The sequence below is a fragment of the Leishmania panamensis genome, assembly GCF_000755165.1.
Source record: "Leishmania panamensis strain MHOM/PA/94/PSC-1 chromosome 6 sequence".
Taxonomy (NCBI): Eukaryota; Euglenozoa; class Kinetoplastea; order Trypanosomatida; family Trypanosomatidae; genus Leishmania; species Leishmania panamensis.
This window is the reverse complement of record NC_025885.1, coordinates 295,145-317,685: the sequence shown is the minus strand read 5'-3', so window position 1 is coordinate 317,685 and position 22,541 is coordinate 295,145. Positions and strand designations below refer to the sequence as shown.

Below are 22,541 nucleotides of genomic sequence, written 5' to 3'. Positions count from 1 at the left end.
CTAGACACCGGATACGTGGTCGGCAGTCTCCGTGCCGCCGTCGTCGTCATTGTCGACGCCTCCGCCACTGCTGCCGGCGTGGCTGCTGCCTTCATCGATCCCGGTGCTTCTCTGTATCACTCTAGCGGGAGCGCCGAGCAGCCGCCCATCGTCTACCGGCTCATTCACCTCCGCTGAATGTCGCTCGTGTGGGGGGTGTGGCAGCACCCGCGGTGGTAAACTGACATGCGCAGTCGCCGTCGCGGCAACAGTATTCCTGTTCGCCCCATCCCACTGGCTGCCGTGTAACGCATTGGGCCTGCGTGTATACGACAGGCGCGCGCCCACCGCGGCCCCGGCTGCAGCTGTAGTGGTTGGCCGCGCGCTACTCTCGTGTGCGCTCGAGTTCCGGGGCGTCATCGCAGAGTTGCCGGTGTTGTTCTTGCTTGGCCACTCTGGAAGCGCCGTCGTCACGGTCGCGTTGCTCACAGTAGAAACGATAGAGAACTCGTTCACGTCATTGTTGAGAGGCTGCGTGTTCATCCTCTGAGAAACAAGCGTCTTGTAGTCGCTATTCACCTGAAACAGTCGCGAGAAGCGCTGCTCCTCAGTCGAGTCTGTTATCACACCATCACCGGCGCACCGCCGCCCTGCCACGACCGCCGCCGCCGTTGGCGAGAGAGGACGCTCACCGGACGGCCGCAGCGAGGAGGTGTGTGTCGTCGGCTTTGCATCGGTGTCTACTTGTACGGCAGCGAGGACCGCCGGCAATGGAGAGAAGGACGGCGCCATTGGTTTATGCGAGGACCTGCAGTCGCTGTGGCGTGGCGTGGTCGCCGGTGAGGAGAGCGGGGAGGCGTTGTTGGGGCCCCCCAAGTGCTGCTTTAGATGGCGCCACTGCGGCCCGCAGCGCAGCTCAGGGGGAATATAGAGAAGCGACCCAAGCGTGCCACTGGGGAACTCAGATGACCTACGCACGCTGGGACTGCCCACAAGACTGCCGCTCGCGCCGCCAGCGTCACTACCAGAGGCGGCACACGACAGTAAAGCTGTCTCCAGGTCGCACTTGGCACCGAGCAGTTGCGGTGACTGAGATGGGCAAGGACTGAGAGAGGGCGCGTGGCGGGACAGCAGAACGTTCCCTGAGACCCAAGCTGCCCCGGACGGCGACATCCCAACCTCCGTTGTAGAGGAAATATCTGGACCGTCGTGACTCGTCGTCTTCGAGCTGCTCGCGCCAGTGCCAGCAGCACCGCCGTTCCCGCCGCGCGGCACGGAGTACGCTCCGCCTGGCATCGTTCTTCCCACAATCGAATGTACGCCACATCGGAGTGTCGGTGCTGGGAGTGGGGAAGGAATGAATGCGGTCGCACCGGCGGGCGGCAAGGCCCCTGAGGTCCGCACTAGTGGGTCAGGCGGAGCCGGGATCGGCAGAGCACTGGGCCTTTGCTTCTGTTGTTGTTGCGACACGGGGGTGCCGCGCCCAGTTGCGGCGCAGAGGCCGGTGGGCCACGGAACCCCTGTCTCACTCCGTGGTTGTGGCGGTGGCTTCAGCGGCGATCTCGGCTCGTTGTCGTCCAGCATGAGCGCTGGGATGCCGCCGCTAGTAAGGCTCCCATTGAGCTGGTGAAAGAGAAACAGACTCGAAAGATGAAACAGCGCCGGCGCCGCATCACACGAGAGCGGTGGCGGCGAGTAGTTCGCACCAGGTGCCACCATGGCCGTTGGTAGAGGGGTAGCGGAGTTTGCGCTCGTAGCACCATCATCATCCCCGCTATCGACAGCACTGACTGATGAGCCGGTCGTTGTCGCTATGGATGCCCGACTCGCCGCACCCTCGCTAACGCCAATATCTCCGCCACTACTCCTGCTGCTTCGGCGCTCCGGCTCGGTGGAGTCTGTGGAGGATGATGACGATAAGATCGAAAGGGAGAGCTCCATCACGGGAGACGGCGTCGCAGAGACATCGAGCTTTCCACCTCCGAAGTTGCCAGTGTGCTCAGGAGGTGGATGATCCAATTCGGGACTGCCGCTGCCGTTGCTGCCCGTGTGCAAACTCTTCAAACTGGGCAGTGCAGCAGAGCTGCTCAAGAAGGCTCCACATGCTGTGCCCCGCTTCGCAGCTACCATGGCAGGGTCGTGGACGGCGCCATTCTCGAAGCTGCCGTCGTCGCCGCTCACACCGGCCAAGTTCCCAGTGTACAGCGAGGCGGTGATGGCGCTAGGGGTCGCCAACACAGATGTAAACGGTGGCTGCCTTGCCGCAGCTGGCCTGAGTAGATTCCGCAGCTGCAGTGCCTGTGGCAGAGCGACGGCAGCGAAGTGGAAGGAGTGGTGCGGCGGTTGGTCGTGATTGCCAACGTTGAGCTGCTGACGGCTGGCAATGCCACTTAAGGGATCGTCGCGGTCAGCCGCTGGCCTGTTGAGCTGAAGCGAACTTCTCAATAGCCGTGATGCCAGCGCAAGTGACCGTGCGCTGTCCGCTGTACTAGTTGCTGTAGATGCGTACTTAGGCACAGGTGAGAGCGAGGATGAGTCCTCGGCAGCAACGTCACTGAAGTTGCCGGAGCGCTGGGCCGTGCGCAGTGACGGCGATGGCGCCGACTCAGTTGTTGTTGTCGTCATCGAGAGGGAGGTGACACTCGAGTCCATGACGCGCAGCTTTGAGGCCCATCGACTGACCTGACTGCTACCCGGTCGGAACATGGAAACCGTCTTCGTGCAAGTAGGGCAGGTGAGCACGTCGGGGACTGGGAGAGCGGACGATATCTTGTCCTTGTCGTCTGCTGCGTCGGGCGGTGATGGAGTGCTGCCGGAGAGGACGCTCACGAAGGAGCGCCTACTCAGTGGTGTAGCCTGGAAGATGTTCCCCTCCGCCGCGGCAGCCAGGGTGCTGACGGAGTTCAGCGCTCCCTGGGGTGCCACGGCGACGCTGCTGGGGAATGGTGGGGCATACCGGACTCGCGGAGGCGTAGAGCACGTCACCAAGGCGGTAGCAGCAGAGCTGAAACCAGACGCCGATATCGCCGAGGCACTGGACGACGCCACTGGCGCTGTGGTGAGCGGTGCGGAAAGATCGATCATATTCGCCGCGGACGTGTGAGACAGCAAGGGGCCGGAGGTGAAAGAGCGACGACGGAGCTGCCAATCCGGCGTCGATGTCGACGAGCCAGAGGCAGCTGTGGCGTGAGAGACCCATTTGTGTCGGGGGGTGCGCGGGTCGTCGCTGCCGACGCTCGCGCTGTTGTGGCAGCGCCAAACTGCTCTCTCCACATCCCTGAACATGCTGGAGGCCGCCTCAGCTGTGTGTCGCCCACCATCATCGTCGCCTAACACAGAATGAAAGAATGGCGTCGCTGAGGCCGCATGGGCAATGGTGCTCCGCGGCGTCGTTGAACCGCTGCCAGAAGTGTCGTATCTCCCAACTCCCGGCAGTGGCGCCGCGAACGCGAGCGAGCGGGCTAGCAACGGCAGCGGTGCAGCCGTCGCATCGTTCGCCACAACGACGCCCACACCGCTCTGGAAGACGTCGTACACCTCCCGGCCTTGTCCAGCATAGAGTGGCTCCACCGCCCTCACCTCTGTCGCTTTCCCTGTGGCAGATGTGTAGCACCTGCCTCCGCCCGTTTGGGGGTGACGAGACGACGTCTGCGATGATGATGACCGTGAAGCATCCACGCTGTTCGTCGCAGTGCCGGGGTCTCCGCTGCTGCACAATTTTTGGTGTCCGCACTGCAGAGTACACGCCTGGCGCATTCTCTCGTCTGGCACGCCGCATACGAAAGTCGATCGCAGTGTCGGTAGGCTGCCACTCGAGCTCTTACGCTGCTGCTGCTGCGTGTTAGAAGCGGCGGCAGCAGCGCCGCTGTGGTTGCTGTGGCTGCTGCTGGCCGTTGTTGCGTTCAACGGCGGAAGATGTAATGGATTGCTACAGCTGCTGTTGGCATCGTTATCGTCAGCGCCACGCACCTCACTCGGCACTGCTGCTATTCCTACTTTGGCAGCTAACGAGGCGGACGATGGCAATGGCAAGAAACCCACACGCGTGGGGGCCCTCGTGGTGTTGGGTGTGTCATCAGCGCGATTGGCAGGTGATGCTCGACTACCTGCGTCACGCAGGAGAGAGCAGCGGCTCCCCTTGAGTAAATTTCGGCGCTTCGTCAAGCTCCGCGCGGTGGCCAAGGCGGCGAGCAGTGGCCCGCCTCTAGATGAATTACGTGAGCTTCCGCGGCTGCGGCTGCTGCCGTGCGATTTGGCGATGCAGCTGACATGCAGAGGAACTACGCTGGGCAGTACAACGGCCTCGCAGCTCCTGAAGAGTGTCTGACTGCTGGACCCGGCGTAGCTTGGGACTGATGGGGCGATGGGCAGTCGCGACGACGATTGAGCATTGTGGACCTCGTGCTCCACCGACAGCGGTAACGCGACCTCGGCGGTGGAGACCAAAGCCTCGGCGGCTGCGCTTGTGCCCCCCTCAATCTTGCAGCTGCAGCTTGCTGTAGATGCCTCCTTGTCGGCGATGACGACCCACTCCCCCTCGGACCACACCACGGCCTCCGCCCGGAGTCCACTGTTGTCGAGCGTGGGCGCCGCACGCTGTCTCTGCCGCTGGCGTTCCGCAGAAATCGGAGGCGCCCCAAGTGGGCACGCGTTATCCCTCACAGCTGCGGACCCATCCAGCGCCACATTAGCACCGGCGTCACTGCCACCGCAGACCGTGCTGCTCACGTCCGTCGGTATGGGCACCGGCACCAGCACAGTGGAGGACTGCGAGAGTGACGACGGTGAGTACGAGAGCTGCAGCGGTAAAGCCATCGCCGCCACAACAGCACCCGCATTGGGTTCAGGGGGAACCATGTGAGCCGTTGTTTGCGGGACACCAAAGCTGCGCTGGTTCACCAGAGAGAAGGACCACGTAGGTGCCCCCTCCCGCGTCCCGCCCCGCGTTAGCAATGGGGAGTTGGTGGAGGTCGAGTTATCGCTACACAGAATCGTCTTGGTAGCTTCGCCGCGGAGCGCGGCACCCATCATGATGTCGGTTGCGCCGCTGTCTGTGCTGATATCCGCCCTCCTGGATGACCTCACCATCGAAGTTATGCCACTCTTCACAGTACGGCGCAACCCCGCTACAAGCCGAGCGACAGCCGTCCGAGAGGACATCCTCGACGTGCGGCGAGGCTTGACGGAGTCCTCTCCGCGATACATGACGCCCCGCTGCGATGACGTTGCCGATGCGCTGTTGCTACACAAATATGCGGAAGTCGGCGTGTTCAACAGAACATCCTTTGCAGAGACGGTCATGGGGGCGAGAGAGGTGAGTTGCGGCCATCCTGCATCGCTGCCGCTGCAACTCTGTGCCGTGTGCGAGGATGTCTGCCGACCAACCTCCTGCGGCTGCTCCAAGCGATTGTGATAGTGGCGGCGCAGCGCTCTCTTTTCCTCGGCCGAGAGGTACGCGATGGGTTGGCACGCAGGCGGCTCCATTACGCTAATCACGTCGAGGTACTCCGTGCTGTCCGTCGCGACAACGTGCCCTGGTGTCGTTGGGCCAGAGGACGATCGCCCCGTGCCAGAGCTCTGGTCCCTATTGCCGCTTCTGCCGCCGGTACTATTGCCTTGTCCGCTCGACGGTGAGCTCACTGTGTCACAGATTTGTGAAGGATTTCGTGCTGCTCGCCTGGTTTCCGTGGAGGCAGTGAGGTTATGGTGTGCGGACGACTCGTCTTGACGGTGGTTTGCCACCACCACCTCTGCGACGGCGCCACTGAACACATCCGCAGATGAACCGACTGACTCCGCTGTCGTTGCTGTTACTGCTGCTTCGCTCGTAGAAGCGTGGAGGAGGTGCTTCGGGGTAGTGGATGCGCCGAAGGTAAGCGGCGAGGCCGACATGAAGTGGTAAGCGGGAATGGTGCCACCCGCATCGCCCAACAATCCATCAGCACAGCTGTGAAACTCGTGCGTGTTCGCCGTCGTCGGGCGTGAGCCGTACGATGCGAGGCAGCTGATACCGCTGGTGCTGCCCATGGAGAGCTGCAGCGCAGCTGTCAAGGACGGTGGTGGCACAGACGGAAACACGCGCGCTCGTTGGAGCAGGCCCGGTGTCGACACAACATCTCCGTTGACACCGCACGGCCGCTGTCCCAGCCGGGTAGTGATATGGACATCCGATGCCTCTGTTGGTGCGGAAGAAGATAAAGACGTCCTATGCATCCCCACGGGGCCAGCCCGGCTGCGCGACGTGCCAGCCGACAACACTGACCTCCAGTCGCCCGGCGTGACCCTCAACGGCAATGACGATGACTTGATTGGTAGCGTCAACGCGTCCAGCGGACGCCGGCGTCCGGCAGCAATAAGCAGGGCCCTGTTACCGCCCCCGGACGAAGAAGAAACAGGCGAAGATGAAGCAGTATCCGCCAGTGCCGGCAACTGGACTAGGGCTATATCGCTTACAGCCGGGGCAGATGACGCCGCCGTGTCAGCGAGGTGGCACGGAGATCGCGGAGGCCGCGAGAGCGGCGGCGATGCGCCGGCAGTGGGGGTGTTGACAGCAGCCTCTCTCCCTAGCAAGAGTGGTGACGCCAGAGAAGCAGAAGAGATGGAGAAGGCCGTCTTCGTGGGCAAGTGAGGGCTGCACTGGTACGCTAATGGGGTCTGCAGCGCTGCGGGCACTAGAGCGTGTGGAAGGGCGGTGGCGCTGCGGCTCGGCAGCTGCGTCATGCTCGCCGCGGACGCCGTCGGCCCGGTCATCGGCTCCGAGGAACAAAGGAGCCGGCCTGCCTCAGACTCGAGGGAGGCGCTGTGAACAGAAGACGCGGAGAGATGTGGGTGGATGCAGCTGTCTGGAGCTGCTGGCGCAGGCGGGACTAAAATGGCGCGGTGCTGTGTCGTGTACTTCGAGGCAGCAAGCTTCGTCTCGACAGCTGCTGCGCTCTTGACCCTGATCACCGCACCGACACCATCAGGCGACGAAGCACGAGCCGTCCTAGAAGAAACTGTTGCTGTGCGTGGAGAGAAAGTTGTGGGCGCTGAGGTGCCATCGTGCTGCTGCAGTTCTCGCCCCGTCTCCCCGAGTTGCGGGTTCGACGTCGGTGCGCCGGACTGCGCGTGCAGCCGACCACTTAAGTGCTTCGTACCCATGACGCCACCGAGCTCGGCAGGGAAAGCGGCCGGAAAGGACGACATGATCCTCATTCTGGTATCTTCACTCAGCCGCAAACCGGTACACGCTGTTGCCGCCGCCGACTCCTCATTGTCGCCGTTGTGGTCAGCAGGCGCCTCTGTCGCTCGCGATGGCACAGACCGCCGGCCAGCGAACAGCGTCAGTAGCCCTCGCTGGCCCGCAGCGCTGGATGATGTAATAGGCCCCTTCGGCGTCGTAGACAAAGCCGACTGCAGGGGTGCGGTCTGCGGAAGCAACGCACAGCTAAGGCTCAGTTGGCTTTGCGAATGCGGAATTCTACCTCGAGGAGCTCCCGCATTGCCCCTGGTGTTGCTGTCGCTGCTGTGACCAGAGAGACGCCGTGGGCTTAGTTCGAACAGACTTGATCCGCCAACGAAGATGGCCCCCTCACGCATCCCATCCTCTTCGTCTTCACAATCGCCAACGGCAAGGATGTCCAGTGCCTTGAGCGTCGGAGATGCGTGGCATTGCGTCCTGCCATCGCCGCTGGAGCTCAGCCCAGCTCTGCTGCTGGTGTTCTGCAGACGCGGGTTCACGGTGCCACCCACGCGTCCCTCTAACACCGCCACATCCGATGAGGTGCCGTCGTCGCTGCCGTCGCTGCTAACGTGCCACTGATGATACGATATGTGTGGTTGCAACGCAGCAGCACTGTCCTTCGCGATGATGGACGTCTGCTGCCCGCTGGGGCCGTCTCTAATGGTCCATGCCGTGGGCGCCCCTACGCGCGAGGCTGAAAGCAGCGAGCTGGAACCTTTCCTGCGCGTAAAGGCCAAATGCGCTTTGGACGACGAGCACACGACTGAGAGGGTGTCACGCATCGGCAGCGACGACGCCTCAGCTACAGCGACAACAGGTGCAGCGGGCACGACGGGAGCCTTTGTGTTGTCTTTCGGGTCCTCGCTAGGGGGCCCCGGGCTGCGGCTGCGTGGCACTGTTGAGGACGACGTCAAGAACGAGATGGTCGTGGTGCCGCCGCGTTGTCCAGAAGAAGAGTTCACCGCTACGGCATCTTCATCTGCCACGGTGACGACGTTGGCGCTGCAACGTGCGGGCTCTGTCAGGACGGGGAAGCAGTCGATGTGACTACCGCTGCCGCTGCCCCACTTCATGTGAAGTGCCTTCCCAGCTACCGCGGGGACAGCAGCACCGGTAACTTCAGGACAGGCATGCACGACAACGACACTGACGCTGTTGCGGCTGGCGCTGCTGTTGGTCCTATTTGAACCTGAGGAGCTGTTTTGGCTATCGAGGCTGTTGTTGTTTACACCCATAAGAGGGGCAGCTGGCAGGCGCATTAGTTGAGCTGGACGAGGACCAGCGACGGCAGCGCCGTCACCGCGCCCGACGCTGCTCTTCTCATTTCGGGGGCAACTGTCCATGATGACGGGGGTCGCCTTTCATAGCGGCACTCCGAGAAGCTCGCGGCAGCTTCTGCCCTGCGCACTGCAGGCGAAGAAAACTACAACGAGCGGTGGGGACCCGTTCTAAGAGAACGAGACGAGGGGGAGCGAGACGCTTGCTAAGGGTGCTAAGTTGGCGTCACAACGGTTTGCGCTTCCGCCGAGGAGAAACGAAAGGAGAGCGGGAAGGAATCAATACGGCACGCGCCCAATGAATACCGCACAGGCACCCGACACACCAGCCCGTGATGAGTAAGCGAGAGAGAGAGAGAGAGAGCGAGAGGGGGGAGGAGGAGGAGGAGAGGGGGGAGAGGCTGCGTCGGTTGGTTGCCTCTCCGTACGCCTGCGCTTTTCGGCGGGCGAGTTGGGGGAGGGGCGAACCGGTTCGTGTGACGCACCAACGGAGGAGCAAACAAAGAAAGCGGTAGTGCTAAGCGAGGAGGAGGGTGCGGCCGCCGTCACCACCACCACCCTTTACAGATGTGCAGACGCAGCACAGAAGATAACTGGGAAGGCGATTACATGCAAGCGCACACCCGTTTCGCCAGACTGCATGAGAGGCACGCACGCGCACAGAGAGAGAGAGCGGACCACAACAGGAAGAAAATGCGGGAAAGATGAAGATGAAGAGTACTGCGATGCGAAGCAGCTCAAGCAGTTCACGTAGCCCAAGTAGCCCAGTAAGGAAAGAGTGGGGAAACCAAATAACGACAACTTGGCGGGAAGGTTGGAGAGAGAGCCGGCGGCAAGGAAGGGACGTGTGGACGGGGTGCAGGAGAGACGATCACACTACACCAACCAGTAATCCAGCCCGTCGAGGTCCTTTTGGTAAAGCGAGCGTTGTGGCCGTAGGAGGAGGCAGCCAAAGAGGGAGGAGAAGAGGAAGGGGGAGGGCCCTAACACCACTAACAGAAATAGCAAAAGGCGTTCTCTCCATGCTACGGATGCTGATGTCGCGCACGCTACGCTTCGTAGGTGGGCGTCTGACTGTTAAGTTGGCTGGAAGAGAGAGAGAGAGAACGGTCACCGCTGCAGGTGTAAAAGCTCTGTTACCTCGTTCTCTGCGTATTCACATACATACACGCCTTCATACATGCTGGCTTGCCTGTGCAGCAGGGGGAGGGGGGGGGGGCGGAAGAAGTGGTGTGTCCGCCTTCCTCCTACTCCCCACCGCGATGCCACGGCAATAACAACAGCAGAAGAGGGAAATCCACCGCCCCGGCCCCATACCAATCAAGGGTGACACCTGGCCTCGCAAGGGTGAGTCGAGTGGGCTCGAGCTTGAGAGGGGAGGGTAGAGGGGACTGCAGGCACAATGGTCTATGTGTTCGCACCTTTGCTTAGCCACCCCACCGTACCGCAGCACCCCCACAACGATGCGTCTTCGCGGGAACGTGTGAGCGTTGTACAGAGAAGGGGAGAGGGAGAGGGCTATGACTCGCTGCGCCCTTCTCATCAGGTGCGACTGCCTTGGCGAGCCCGCACCGCGCGCACAAACCAAAAGAGTCGAAAAATGATGGCCCGCAACTGCAGGCGCGCTACCATCCACTGTAGCTGTGCGTGGGCCTCTTTTGGGGGAAGGGGGAGGGGGGCTCCTGGGTGAGTGAGCTGTGCAAGAGTCGTGTGGAAGGGGGGAGGCGGCGGCGTAGTTGACCTCAGCAAGGACGAGCGACAACGCAGAGAGAAGTGACAAGGACGAGAGAGAGAGAGAGGAGAAGGAACAGGAGGAAGTATTGACGAGCGAGTAAAACGCCAAAGCGCACCACTTAAACAGGCAAGCAGGCGAGAGAGAGAGAGAGAGAGACAGACAGACGAACAGAATACATCAGGAAAGGCGGAGGGGCAAGCAGAGGGCATGCATCGATGCAATGCCGAGTAACAAGCGCATGCGCAGAGGCCCACACAGACACATTAGCTGACTGCTAAGAGGACCTACCTGGCATGGTGGCGCGGCGTTGTCCCCCCCCTCCCTCCCTCCCTCTGTCACCTTGGCATTGTCTCTTGATTCCACACCGGATCTCTTATGGCCCACCATCCACCACTATCATTCTCGTGCCGAGTTGCGTGGATTTTGCCACACTACGCGTCCTTCTTGTTCCTTCCATGGTTGCTCCTCTGATAAGATAATGGCCGGACGGAGGCCCTCCCGCATGCGCGTCATTCAGTAGACGAGAAGGGCGGGGCAAGAAGAGGTAGAGCGGGAGGAGGTTGAACGAATGAGGGGAGTGTCAGCCACAAACATACGAGTCGACAACAACACAAAGAGGAGGTGAGGGGGGATGGCAGCAACTAAGAGCCATAACGTGCTGGTGCTGCCGCTCCCACCCTCCCCCTCCTCCCCCACCCCTGCGCCCTCGCATAACATGAAGCGAGGCGCCACGTGGCATGCTACTCGCACACTCACCCCTTTTCGTTCTCGGGTTGCATTCCCTACTCCATATTCCAGTGTAGTATTGCTCCTTAGCACACCACGCTGCTGCACCCCCCCCGCCCCGCCACATGCTCTCTGTTCTCTCTATTGGTCAGTCTCTTCGCCCCTTCCTATAGGATGAGATGGGACTGGGCATAGGCATGCATGGCGCGGAGGGGGGAGAGGGTGGGGGGCTTGGAGGCACACTAGGCAAGCAGCAGAAGGAGAGCGAAGGGTAGTAGACAAAGGCCCTGAGGTTAGACCAAACGTGTTGCTGCTGTCCTTTTCGTTGAGACACGCCGGCAGCGACGAAGACAACCAAAACGCGTGGGTGTGGGGGGGGGGGGGGCGCGCCAGAGCGAAAGAGAGAATGACAAGACCGACGTCAGTGAGATGGGGAGAGAGAGGAGGACAGCAGAAGAATCGAAAGCGGGCAATGGTCATCACCGAACTCAGCGACAGACACACACACATCGAGATGCAGGCTTTGAGAGGAAAAGGGAGGAGGACGCAGAGAGATGTAGTGCACACTGGCACGGCATCCACCACCACCCCCACACACGCACGCACACACACGCCTGCCTGCCCGCCCGTCCATCCATACAACCCCCTCGTCCCTTCTTCTCCCCTCCCCCTCTCACCATCAAGGCCACCATCTTTGTTTTCACACGTTAACAGCGCCTTCCATCCTCGGGCACATACGACACACACACACACACAACGGTGAATGACAGAGAGGGGAGAGGGAGGAGGGGGTACTTGAGTGGCATGGCCCCATACCCGAAGGGAGGCAGACGTGAGAAGACGGCGAGCTCTGTTTGGAGAAGGGGCGATGAGAAACAGCGAGAGAGTGTGTGGGTGGATGGGTGGGTGGGTGCAAGCATGAGAAGCGAAAACCTTCACATGCAACTCTACCGAACAAGAGATGCTCAGGGAGGAAAATAGAGGAGAAAGAGAAAGCGGAGGAGGGGGGAGGAAGGGAGAACAGAAGAGACGTCTGCCAAGAGGCACCGCTCACACACACCTACCGCAACATGAAAGGGGAAAAGGCAGCAGTGGTGAAGCGCACTTTCACAGTGTACACACAGGCGCGCTCTTCTTGGCCATTCGAGAGAAGAGTGCGGTGGTGGGCAAATGACAACGCGGACAATGACGATTATAGGCCATGAGGCAAGGGCAGGTCGTGGAGCTGCAGCGCGAACGAGAAAGGTCAGGTAGTACACCGCTACTCTACCCATTGCTTGCGCCCGCCCCCTCACTCTACGGGGCACCGACGTGGAACAGGTGGAACGGATGCGGTAGCAGCTGCTGCTGTTGCTGCTACCGGCGCAGTGGCTGCGCGCAGCGTCGAAGCATAGCGTTGGGTGACGTACACGGCACCTGAGCCGACGAGGCTAACGTCGCCGAGCTGGTCGCATCGTTGTCTGGGGCCGCACTGAACAACACCGATGGGTCGCTGGTGGCTGTTACCTCCGACATCGCATAGTTGACGTTGTTGAGCGGGTAAGAGATGCGCAGTGGCGGTGGTGGCGCTTTCTACGGGGGGGAGCGGAAGATATGTTGCCATCGCAGCTGTAGCGCAACCGGTAGCGGCCGCCTAAGTGGGTGTCAGCGGAGCGGCAAAGACGTCGGCGGGAGCGGGCGCCGTTGATGCCGGACGGCCTGGACGGCTGCCTGGCCCCGCCGCATTGAACACCGCCAAGTGGGGACTCGACACCTTTAACACGTTCAGCCCCACCCCCAGCGGCGGCATCGCCAAGTCGGAGAGGATGTGCGTTCCCGTGCTCACATTTATGGACAAGGAGGACGAAGGAGAGTCAAGCAGATAGGCGTAGTCCGCTGCTGTCGCTGACGGATACCAGCCAGACGCACCGGTGGAAGCGCTGATCCCAAGGCCTTGCGGAAAAGCCAACGATCCCACTGTGTTGCTGCTGCCATCACCGTCACCGCCCACCACCATCATCGGTGTCGGACACAGTAGTGATGCTCCAGCAGTAGGGCTTGCCAACTTCACCCGTGGGCACGTGCAGTGTGCAGCGTGCGATAGCGGAGAGCGGAGGAAAGCGTCGGCGGGGGATGGCGAGCACATCATCAGCTGCTGCTGCTGAGGAGGCGTGATTGTGGGTCTTCGTTGTGAATACAACTCCTCTGTAGTGAGCAGGCGCGCGCAATTAGCTGTCGTGGTATTCGCAGAGGAGGTGGAGGGGGTGGCCGCCGGCATCGCCAACGGTGCGCTGCTGAGCACCATTACCCGATCCCGAAGCCCAAACCGCATCGATTGATTGCCGGCCGTCTTGTCACCAGCCGGCGATGAAGAGGAGGAGGAGGTCACCGGCACGGAGTCCTTGCCTTTACAGAGGAACTGCTCCATCGCCGCGCCCGCATTGCCTCCGCCACTGGTGCTGAAGTCGCCTCGCTCGGTGTCTATGGTGGCGACGGATCCTGTGGTTGCCTTAGAGGCCTCCCGCACGAATGCTTCGGCAGCTAAAGGAGTAGTGAAGAGCGTGCAGGTGTACCACAGCTCCGGTGGAGTGGCTGGCGATGTCATCATCTCTGGTGTCGCGACCCGATTCACGCTCTCCACGTCTGACGTGCCGACTCTGTGCGGCTGCTCGTATGGCACCTCGACGCTAATGCGGCGCCTGGTGCTGGAGACTGCCGGCATAGCGACTGTACCGGCGAGTGCGGGCGAAGCAGACTGCACACGGCCAACGGCAATTGCATACGTGCACACCACCGTCTCCGACGATGTCGCTGGCGCGGCGGCGTCGGTGGCACCAGCAATTTTCACACGCGGGTCACCATGTTCTGCGGAGAGGGTGGTGCCAGCTGATTGCAGCCCCGATGAGATCGGCGTCAACAGCTCTGCAGGAGGCCCACTGAGCAGCTGCGCTGCGTCACCGACAGCGCCGACGGCGTGCGATCGAGTGACAGCCCTGCGAAAAGAGGTATTTCGGCAGTCCACGGGGCGCACGCAGCCATACCCCTGTGTCGGCACCTGAGCGCCGTAGACGACGCAGCAGCGCATCACTTTCTCGAGCCCTTCCGACTCCACATCGGCCATCGTCGCAGCGCTCGTGGGGCCGCTGTCGTCCTCCATACCGTTGCGCTTTAACTTCTGCTGCTGGCTGATGTTCTGCGCACACCGCATACGCATCCGCTGCTGCAGCGTGCAGAAGACGTCAATCGGCATGCAGACTGCATCCCTGGCGCTACCGCTGGTGCCGTCGTCGCTATCATTGCTAGTGGGGATTCGCTCCAATACCTCAGCATAGCCCCCCTTCGAGACCATGGGCGCCATCGTCTTGGACGTGGAAGTAGTAGGCCGTCCACCTACGGCAGAAGCGAGAAGGGGACTACCGCTTCCACTGTCAAGCGAATCGGTTCCGGGCTCATGTGCCTGCGACAGGAGCGTGTAGGCGATGGACGGCGTCGCCTTGTCCTTCGCAAAGCGGCAGCTCAGCACATTCGGCGAGTTCGGCACGTGATGCTGGTGCAGTGTCACGACACAGGAGGCCGCGTCGCGCTCGTCCGCAAACAGGACAAAGCCGTAGCCGCGCGACTCGTTCGTCTTCGGGTGGTGCGCCACTGACGCGGAGACAATCTCGCCGTACTGGCTGCACAGCTCGCGCAGCTTCGTTGTGTTCCACGTGAGAGGGAGGTTCGTGATGTACACGTTGCGGGTGGACATGGTGGCGGAGGCGGTGCCGGTGCCGGTGGGGGCGGGCTTTGTCGAGGACGCGTGGACGGATACAGAGGCCGAAGGCGTGTGAAATGAACGCGGCAGCTGCACGCTCGAGCGCGGCACTGATGGTGAGAGCAGCAGGGAGGCGGTGTCACTGGGGGAGAGCGAGAGAGGGCTACAGAAACGGTAGCCTGCACGCTGGGCCGCCGCTGCTGCCATGGCGGTCGCTCCGCCCGTGAACGCCCTGGTCGCCGACGCGGATGAGTAGGAGAGAGAGCCCTCCTGCTCCTGCTGCCGCTGCTGTTGGTGTGTTGGATAGGGAGACAACACTGACAGTGTCTTGTTCTCTGAGGGAAAGCGAGGAAGGCCTCGCAGTGGCGAGGCCGAGGTCTTCGCCAATCCCTTGCCGCTTATGAAGTTGCGTACCTCGGAGAAGGATGACGGTATAGACTCCCTGGAGGCGGCCACTGTGCTGCTCTTGCTGGCGCCGCCGACTGGAGAAGTGCACCGCAGCGAGTCGCCGCCGGCGCACGAGATGTCTAACGAGTCATTCGCGTTCGTCTTGATGCTGTCGCCGATTGAGTGGCGGCGCGCCTGTCTCCGATGTTCGTCGCCTGGGCTAACACTGGTTAGCTCGCAGCTGGGAAACCTCGGCGCAGAGCCAAGTGGCAGTAGCATTATCGACTCAGAGCCGGACAGTGGTGCGCACGGGGAGCGGAGCTCATTCGCCGGCGGCTGCTGCTGCTGCTGCTGGAAGACCCGCTGCGGCAGCCTTCCTCCAACCGTGACTGCCCGGTTCGCCAAGCCCGAAAGCGGTGTGGACTCCATCGGTTGGCAAAGGCTGGAGCTGACGCTGTCACTGGCACCCTCTTCCTGGAAGCCTGGCGCGGCCGTTGCGTGAGCCATCCGCACGAACAGCGTGCGCGGCTCCTCGCCCTCCGCGCGGACATGCGCCTGGTTCAGCATCATCATGCAAGTCACCGCGCTATGTTTCTGCTCAAATAACACGAAACCATACCGGAGCGACTCGTTTGTCGTCGAGTGGTGCGCTACCTTGGCTGAGAGGACAGCGCCGTAGCGGCTGCAGAGCTCGCGCAGCATTGAGGTGTTCCATGAAAGGGGGAGATTTCGAAAATATAAATTACGAGACGGGCGACTGGACTCCTCCGACGGGGTGGCAGCTGAAGCAGCGGCGGCAGCGGCGCTGGCACTCGGCGTCAGGATGTACCCTCCGATGACCTGCTGGTGGTGCTGCGGCGTGGCGGCAGAAAGGTGATACGAGATGGTCGGGGGTGACGGCGAACGTGGTTGCGTCGAGTCGCCCAGCACGGCTGCTGTGCTGGGCGACACCGAAGGCACATGTGCCGCCACCACCTGGCCTGACCCAACATACGCCTGCGGTGGGGAGTAGAGCAGCACATTAGTGTTTCCTGGCGGCTGTTGTTGCGCCTGCTGTGGCTCCACTGCGAGTGTTGCCTGCGGCACCTGATACATGTAAAACGGCTGAACGCCAGGGGAAGATAAAAGCGAGTTGCTCGGCGTCTGCGCACCAACGCCAGCACTCGTCCCACTGCCCACTGTGCCTGACGGAAGGGCAAAGTTAACGTCGGCGCCGTTCTGTACAGCAGCGCTACCGCCCATCGGGGCCCCACTGGCACTGGGGCAATGGTGAGCTGCCGCGATCGATGGCTGCGGCGGTGAGACGAGCCAGAACCTGCTCATGTTGCCCGCCGTTGCTATCGCAGTCGCACTAGCAGGGAAGATGTGCGTCACCGCTATCGGCGGCGTTTTGCAGCTATGCGGCGAAGGATGCATCGAGGAGGAGCACTGGCGGTGTCGGTGGTGCGGCCGTTGCGGCGGAAGTGCCTGCGGCACCCCGCTCATAGAGGGCGGCATAGACAACGAGGATTGCTGCGGCGAGGCCAAAGAGGGTGTCGGGATGGCGGGGTTGAGTACCGCACTAGCGCTTGTCATGAGATAGGAATAGCGTGGCTGGTGTTTCTGCATGTGTGCAGCCGCATAGCCCGTCGGTAGCGGCGTCACGGTGGGCGTTGGGTTAGTGATAGAAACAGCGGCTGGCGAAGTCCGTGGCTGCATGGACTGCAGCGGCGGCACAATCGCGTTGCCAGAAGCCGCTAAATAGGGTAGCGATGAGGACGCAATTGCAGCTCCAATAGCGGCGCGCTGATTGGAAGCGACGACTGCCGCTGGGGGATATGTAACACCGAGGAAGTCAGCGCGGCTCAGCTCCTGTGGGCGGCCATCAGTGCTCCGGTCTCCCTCGCAACCATATTGCTGAATGTCTGGCGCCAGCGGGGAGTGAGGCCAATGCCGCTCGCTGCCACTATCCCCGCGGCAGCCTGGCATGCTAAAAGGGCTCAGGAGATCCACGTTCGTACAGGGGGTGCACGTGAACGTGTCGTCGTCGCTGTCGTGAGCCTCTGCAAGCAAGTGAGAAAGCGCTGTGGTGTCGGCGTGCAGAAACGCGCGCCTCTCACCGCCTCTGCCCACCACGTCGTCCTCACTGGCGAGGTCGTCGAAGCGCACAGCCGCGTCGACGGCCGCTTGAAGGGCAATCGATTTACCTGCATCGTTCCCATCGCCATCTGCACCCCCATCGAAGAAGCCGCCGCTGCTGCTGGCGCCGCTCCGCCCGCTTCTCGACCGCAGCAGCGGCTTTACGATGTGGTCACCGTACACATCTCCCGGGCCGTTGCCCCCAGCTGTGCGAGCACCACCGAAGCTGCTACTACAGCTGGCGGTACCGCTATCACTGACTGCTGCCGCGAATGGGTGGGTGCGACTGCCTACTGTTGCGGCTGCGTTGCTCCCCCGGCTGGTGGGCGCCACGATAGCGGAGTGGGGCTTCTCTTGCAAAGAGAGGGAGAGCGATGGCGCCGAAGAAGAGAGAAAATGTTTCTCTGTCGCTGCGACTGTTGACCCCGATGCCATCGGCTCTTGCGTTGTGGAGGATGCGCCAGTAAGGCCGCACTCGACTGTCCGCAGGGGCTCACTGACACCACCAAGCAGCCCACACCTCGAGAACTGCGCGTGGCGCTGTGTGAAGCTGAGGGAAGAAACGCAGACATCGACCTCACCACTGCGATGTGCACCACCATCTGATTCCGGGGTTACTACTCTGGCTGGTGCTGCGGATGCGTTTCCTTCGTCGCCGCCGAATGCATCAGCGCATCTGTGAAGACCAAACTGCCGTCGCAGTGGATGCGGCTGCAGCCCGGCGCCACCGACACCGTCCCCTGGTGATCCGAGAACGTGTGTGACACCATCACCCACACCTCCTCCTCCTCCTCCTCCACTCGGCGCCGTCATATCAGAGTCGCCAGTGGCACGCATTACAGGCGAGGTGTGCAGCTGCTGCCCATTCGAACAGGTGCTCGGCATTGACGTTTTCTCGCCCCTCTCGATGACCACCACAGCACTCGAGGTATCCACTTTGCCGTGTGTTTCCTGACAGTCTGCGTAAGACAGCCACCCACAGAGAGTGAGAGGAGGCGGCGGCAGTGGTGGATTTGGGGAGTAGGGCGGTAGAGGAGGAGGAGGAGGAGGAAAGCGAAGCGGGAACAGAGAGAGGTAACAAGGAAAAAATACAACGGAAGAAGTGAGCCCTCGAGCGCTCTGCACACACACACAGCGCTGGCACTCAAGCAGAGCTGTAGAGTGTGTGTGGGTGGGTGTATGTGTGAGTGAGATGAAGTAAACAAGAAGATAAGCACAGAGCAACGGCCAGAATCAGCACGGAAGGAGGGGAACGATGTCACTCGACAAGCCAAAGAGCTTCGCGGCGTGGGGAAAGAGAGAGAGAGAGGCGGCAACTTTCTCTGGTGGTAGTGGTGTGGTCCTCACGTGAGGAACAGCACGCCGAACGGCAGCGCAGCAACACACGCAAGTTGCCGCCACCTCTCGCCCTCCGCCTCCTCAGCCGCCAAAGCAAAGGAAAAGGCGGCACTAAAGTGAGGCGGAAAAGAGCGAAGGACTAAAACAGCAGCGACGTTGTTGTGTTGGGTAGGCGCGGATGGTCCGATGTGTGATTGAGGCACCCCCGCTTGTCAAATCCTGTACAGGCTGGGGGAGGGACGTGGCGTTACTTCCTTGCCTGGTCCCTCTCTCTCTCTCACTCTCTCTCTCTCTCGCACGCGCGTTCGATGCGGCTTCCCCTTGTATATGTGTGCCTAACCCGAATATGCGCACCCCGATGGTTAGCGGCAGTGACAGCGATGACAGAGAGGGGAGGGGGGGATGTGAATGGCAGCAGTGACGACAACCACAAACGACTAGAGCAGCAGCGTAATGAATGAATCACGTTCAACCAGAGAGAGAGGGGGGGTGAAGAAACCGACAAGAAATATAAGAGGGAGAGGGCAGAGTCAGAGGAAAAGAAATGAGGAAGGGCTGAATGATGATGGGGGAAGGGGAGGGGAGGGGTGTTGTGTGCTGCTGCTGATCTCTGTGAATCGCTGCGAGTGGTGCTGGCTGGTGCGTGTCGTGGAAGGAAGGGGGAGAAGCGAGAGAGGGGAGAAGAGGGGAGGGCGGGGGAGTGGGCGCGCGCACGGCTCGCACTCGAGAAACAGCGAAAGAAGGAGGGATAAAATTATAAGAACGGAAAAGACAGGAGGGCGGGGGCGGGGGTGAGATGTGCAGCCAATGGGGGAGAGGAGACGCGCACCGGCAATAACAGCCAATGAAGCGCAGAGAGTAGACCGGCAGAGCAGAAAACTGAACAACTGAAGAGGAAATCGATGGCAACGAAGACGCGGCTGAACCGCTACGACTGCACAAAGACGCGCACACCGCGAGTAGATCGCCGCAAGCGCGCACGCGTATGTGTGGGGGTGGGGGTGTAAAAGTGACAGGGAAAGGACAGGTGGAAAGGGCGAGAAACGAAGTGCCAAGAAGAAGCAACGAGGAAAAGCCAACAGTAATAGCCACGAAGCACAGCGAGAGAGGAGGAAAGAAGGAAGAGGAAGGAGGAGCGCTGCAGTAATCCAATAAAAACTCCAGGGAAGGGCGGCCACGGTGGTAGCGGTGGCGCTGTGTGGCGGTGGTGGAGAAGGTGGGCGTGCGTGCACGTGTTATGCCGATGAACATGCCGTACGCGTATGCGTGTATACCGGTATTCTTCCCTTCCTACTCGTTTCTTCTCGAGAGTATTGGGTTGGCTGAGCGAAGTGACAGAGAGAGAGAGAGGTTTGTGCAAACCTGAAGAGAGAGAGTGTGTGTGTGTGTGGGTGCGCAAGCGAAAGCGACTTGTGGGAAGAAAATACAGCCGCTCCACACACAGCCAGGCGGGAAAATACTTTGAGAAGGCGGAGGCGCAAGGGATAAATATTGAACAGAGATGATAGGCGAAGGGAGGTGCAAGTGGCAGTGATAGTGAAAAGCCCAGCCGAGAAAGAGAAACAGAGAGGGGGAGATACACAGTCAGGTACAGCACAACGCTGAAGCTGCTCGATGGCTTAGAGGTAGGAAGAGTGACTCACAGGCAGAAAGAACGAACCCTCCAGCGCGCCGCCAGATGAAAGAAACAAGCAGACAGGTACACACACGCACACACACACACACAAAGCAGGCGCAGCGGTACCAGCAAGAGCAGAGCGAGTACTAGAGCGAATAGAGAGAAAACGAGAGAAGCCTAACGGATGGAAAATAATGAGAGCGAGAAGGAGCACGGGAAAGAGAAGCCTGACGCGCTTGCCTGATTGCCCAGCGATCGAATGTGGAATGCACGCGTATGTGTAATGTGTCTGCTGAGGAGAGAAAGAGAGACTCACTCACAGGCAAAGTGCGAAGGAGAGCGAGAAGGGCGTTAGAAATCAACTCAAAGTAAAGTCGCGTAAAATACCCTGGGGGGAATGGAGGAGAGAGAGGAGGAAGAGATGTCGCGGGAAGAAGGCAAGTACGAGGGAAGAGAGAGAGAGGGGAGGAGAGGAGAGGGAGAGCGGTAAAACAAGTGGCGAAACAACACTGATGTAAAAAGGCACAAACAAGCGAATGAAGCGGAGATATGTGACTCTATGACTATGAGGAAGTACGAAGGAGGGGAGGGGGGGGAACAGTCGAAGGAACAAGAAGGGGTGGGGGAGGGAGGGAGGGAGTGGGGGCAAGGAGGAAAGAGAAGGATGGATTCGCACTGACACTCAGAGATACAGACAGAGGAAAAGGGGGGTGGTGATGAAACGTGATTGGATAGAGAAGCTCTGTATGGGCGCCGGTAGACGTGGGGGGAGGGGGAGTGTACGTTGCCGTGGTTGAGACGAGTACTCGCTCGCCGGGAAGAGCAAAGGGCGAGAGAGAGAGAGAGGGGAGAGAGAGACTGGCACCCACCATATATACATGAACAGTCAACGCGGAAAAATGCAACTCAGAGTGAGAGGGGAAAACGAGGGAATACAAGAAAATCGGGAAAATGAGATGAAAAGGGGGGATGACAGAGACGGCGGCAAAACGGTACGGAAGGAGTAAGCGGAAACACACACACACACACGCACACACACACACACACAAAGGATAAGCGATTGAAAATGTATGAAAAGGAGTGGGGGAGGGAGGGAGGGAGGGGGTATAGCGGCGTGCGTGGATGCCGGAGGAAGAAGAGGAGAAGGAAGAATGGTGGAGTGAGGGGAGGGGGGTCTTCACCGTGTCTGGTGGCAGTGGCTTTCGGGAGAGGAGAGGGGGAAAGAGGGCGCGGGGTGAGGAGATAAGGATGACACGAGGAGACGCGGCACCTTCTCCGTGCTACACGCACGTGCACAGGCAGAGACACGGGCCAAGGAACGTCACCCTCTCGTATATCCGCTGGGGAAAGGGTGGGGACGAAAGGAAGGAAGCTCTGTGGATGCTGAGATGATGATATGAGCAAGGCAAAGAACAACAAAACGGCCGCACTTCTTGATGCAGAGACCCCTTGTGCTTGTTGGGTCACTGTGACGGTGTGCGTGCGTGCAAGTTATGTCGTTCACGCTTTGAAGATGTGGAGGGAAAACACAGAGGGAAAGAGGGAGAGTAAGAGAGGGAGGCGATAGGAGGGGAGGGGGGAAATGGGAACACAAGGGCACGTACGGACGCATGCAGGCAGAGACGCGGGGCACACATGAGAAACACGAAAAGCGCATGCGCGCACACTTGTGTATTGGTTTAGTGGTGGAGTGTCCGGCTCGCTGTGCATGTGCGACTCGGTGAACATGTGCATGCAGACAAGACCAGCAAGCACACGACGATGGGGCGAGCGCCGCGCGATGGTGGCGAAAGCACAGCAATGCTTTACGAAACATACAGACGCCAGTGTTGGCGACCTCTGCGCCCATCCCCACCTCTGGCAGAGATGCTGCCTCGCGTATTTCTACTCCATTAGGTAAACGCAGCATGCCTACCGTCTCTCCCCCTCTCTCATAGTTCATACTGAGCTCTACAATGCCGTTCGTTTCCCTCTCTCTGACTTTCCTTCGGATGGCGCTTGATGCTCAGGCTGATGCTGTTGATGCGCTGCTTAGAAGCCCTTAGCGGATGTCCCCTCGGGTGCTTTGGTTCCTTCAAATTTTCCTCGTACTGCGCGTGCGTCCGGCCGTCTCTCCCCGCCGCACTCTCCTCTGCCCCCCATTCCAGCACACCCGCAGAGATCAAGTGCTGCCTCTCCCTCTCCCTGCCCCTTTCTTTCCTCAGTCGGTACGCGCCACACTGCCTAACAAGCGAGCCCGACACCTGTGTGCACGGCGAGCGAGGTGAGAGAGAGAGAGACTGAGGAAGTCAAATTATCATATGACGCCACCTTCCGCTATGCACGCGTACGCAGGCACTGGTCCTCACGCCATTCCCTCTCCCTCTACGCGTTCTGTGCACTTTCCCCTCGGCTCTCCACGACCTCAC

General features: G+C 60.7%; 2 protein-coding genes across 2 annotated transcripts; both read right to left on the bottom strand.

The window, feature by feature from the left end:
- Positions 1-8,544, bottom strand: LPMP_060750 (hypothetical protein; the record flags this gene model as incomplete). The annotated part of the gene is made up of 1 exon (XM_010705654.1): positions 1-8,544. The coding sequence occupies one exon, from the start codon at positions 8,542-8,544 to the stop codon at positions 1-3; it is 8,544 nt and encodes a 2,847-aa protein (XP_010703956.1).
- A 4,028-nt stretch (positions 8,545-12,572) lies between these two features.
- On the bottom strand, positions 12,573-18,062 carry LPMP_060740 (RNA-binding protein-like protein; the record flags this gene model as incomplete). The annotated part of the gene is made up of 1 exon (XM_010705653.1): positions 12,573-18,062. One exon carries the CDS (start codon positions 18,060-18,062, stop codon positions 12,573-12,575), a length of 5,490 nt encoding a protein of 1,829 aa, XP_010703955.1.
- Between the last annotated feature and the right edge of the window lie 4,479 nt (positions 18,063-22,541).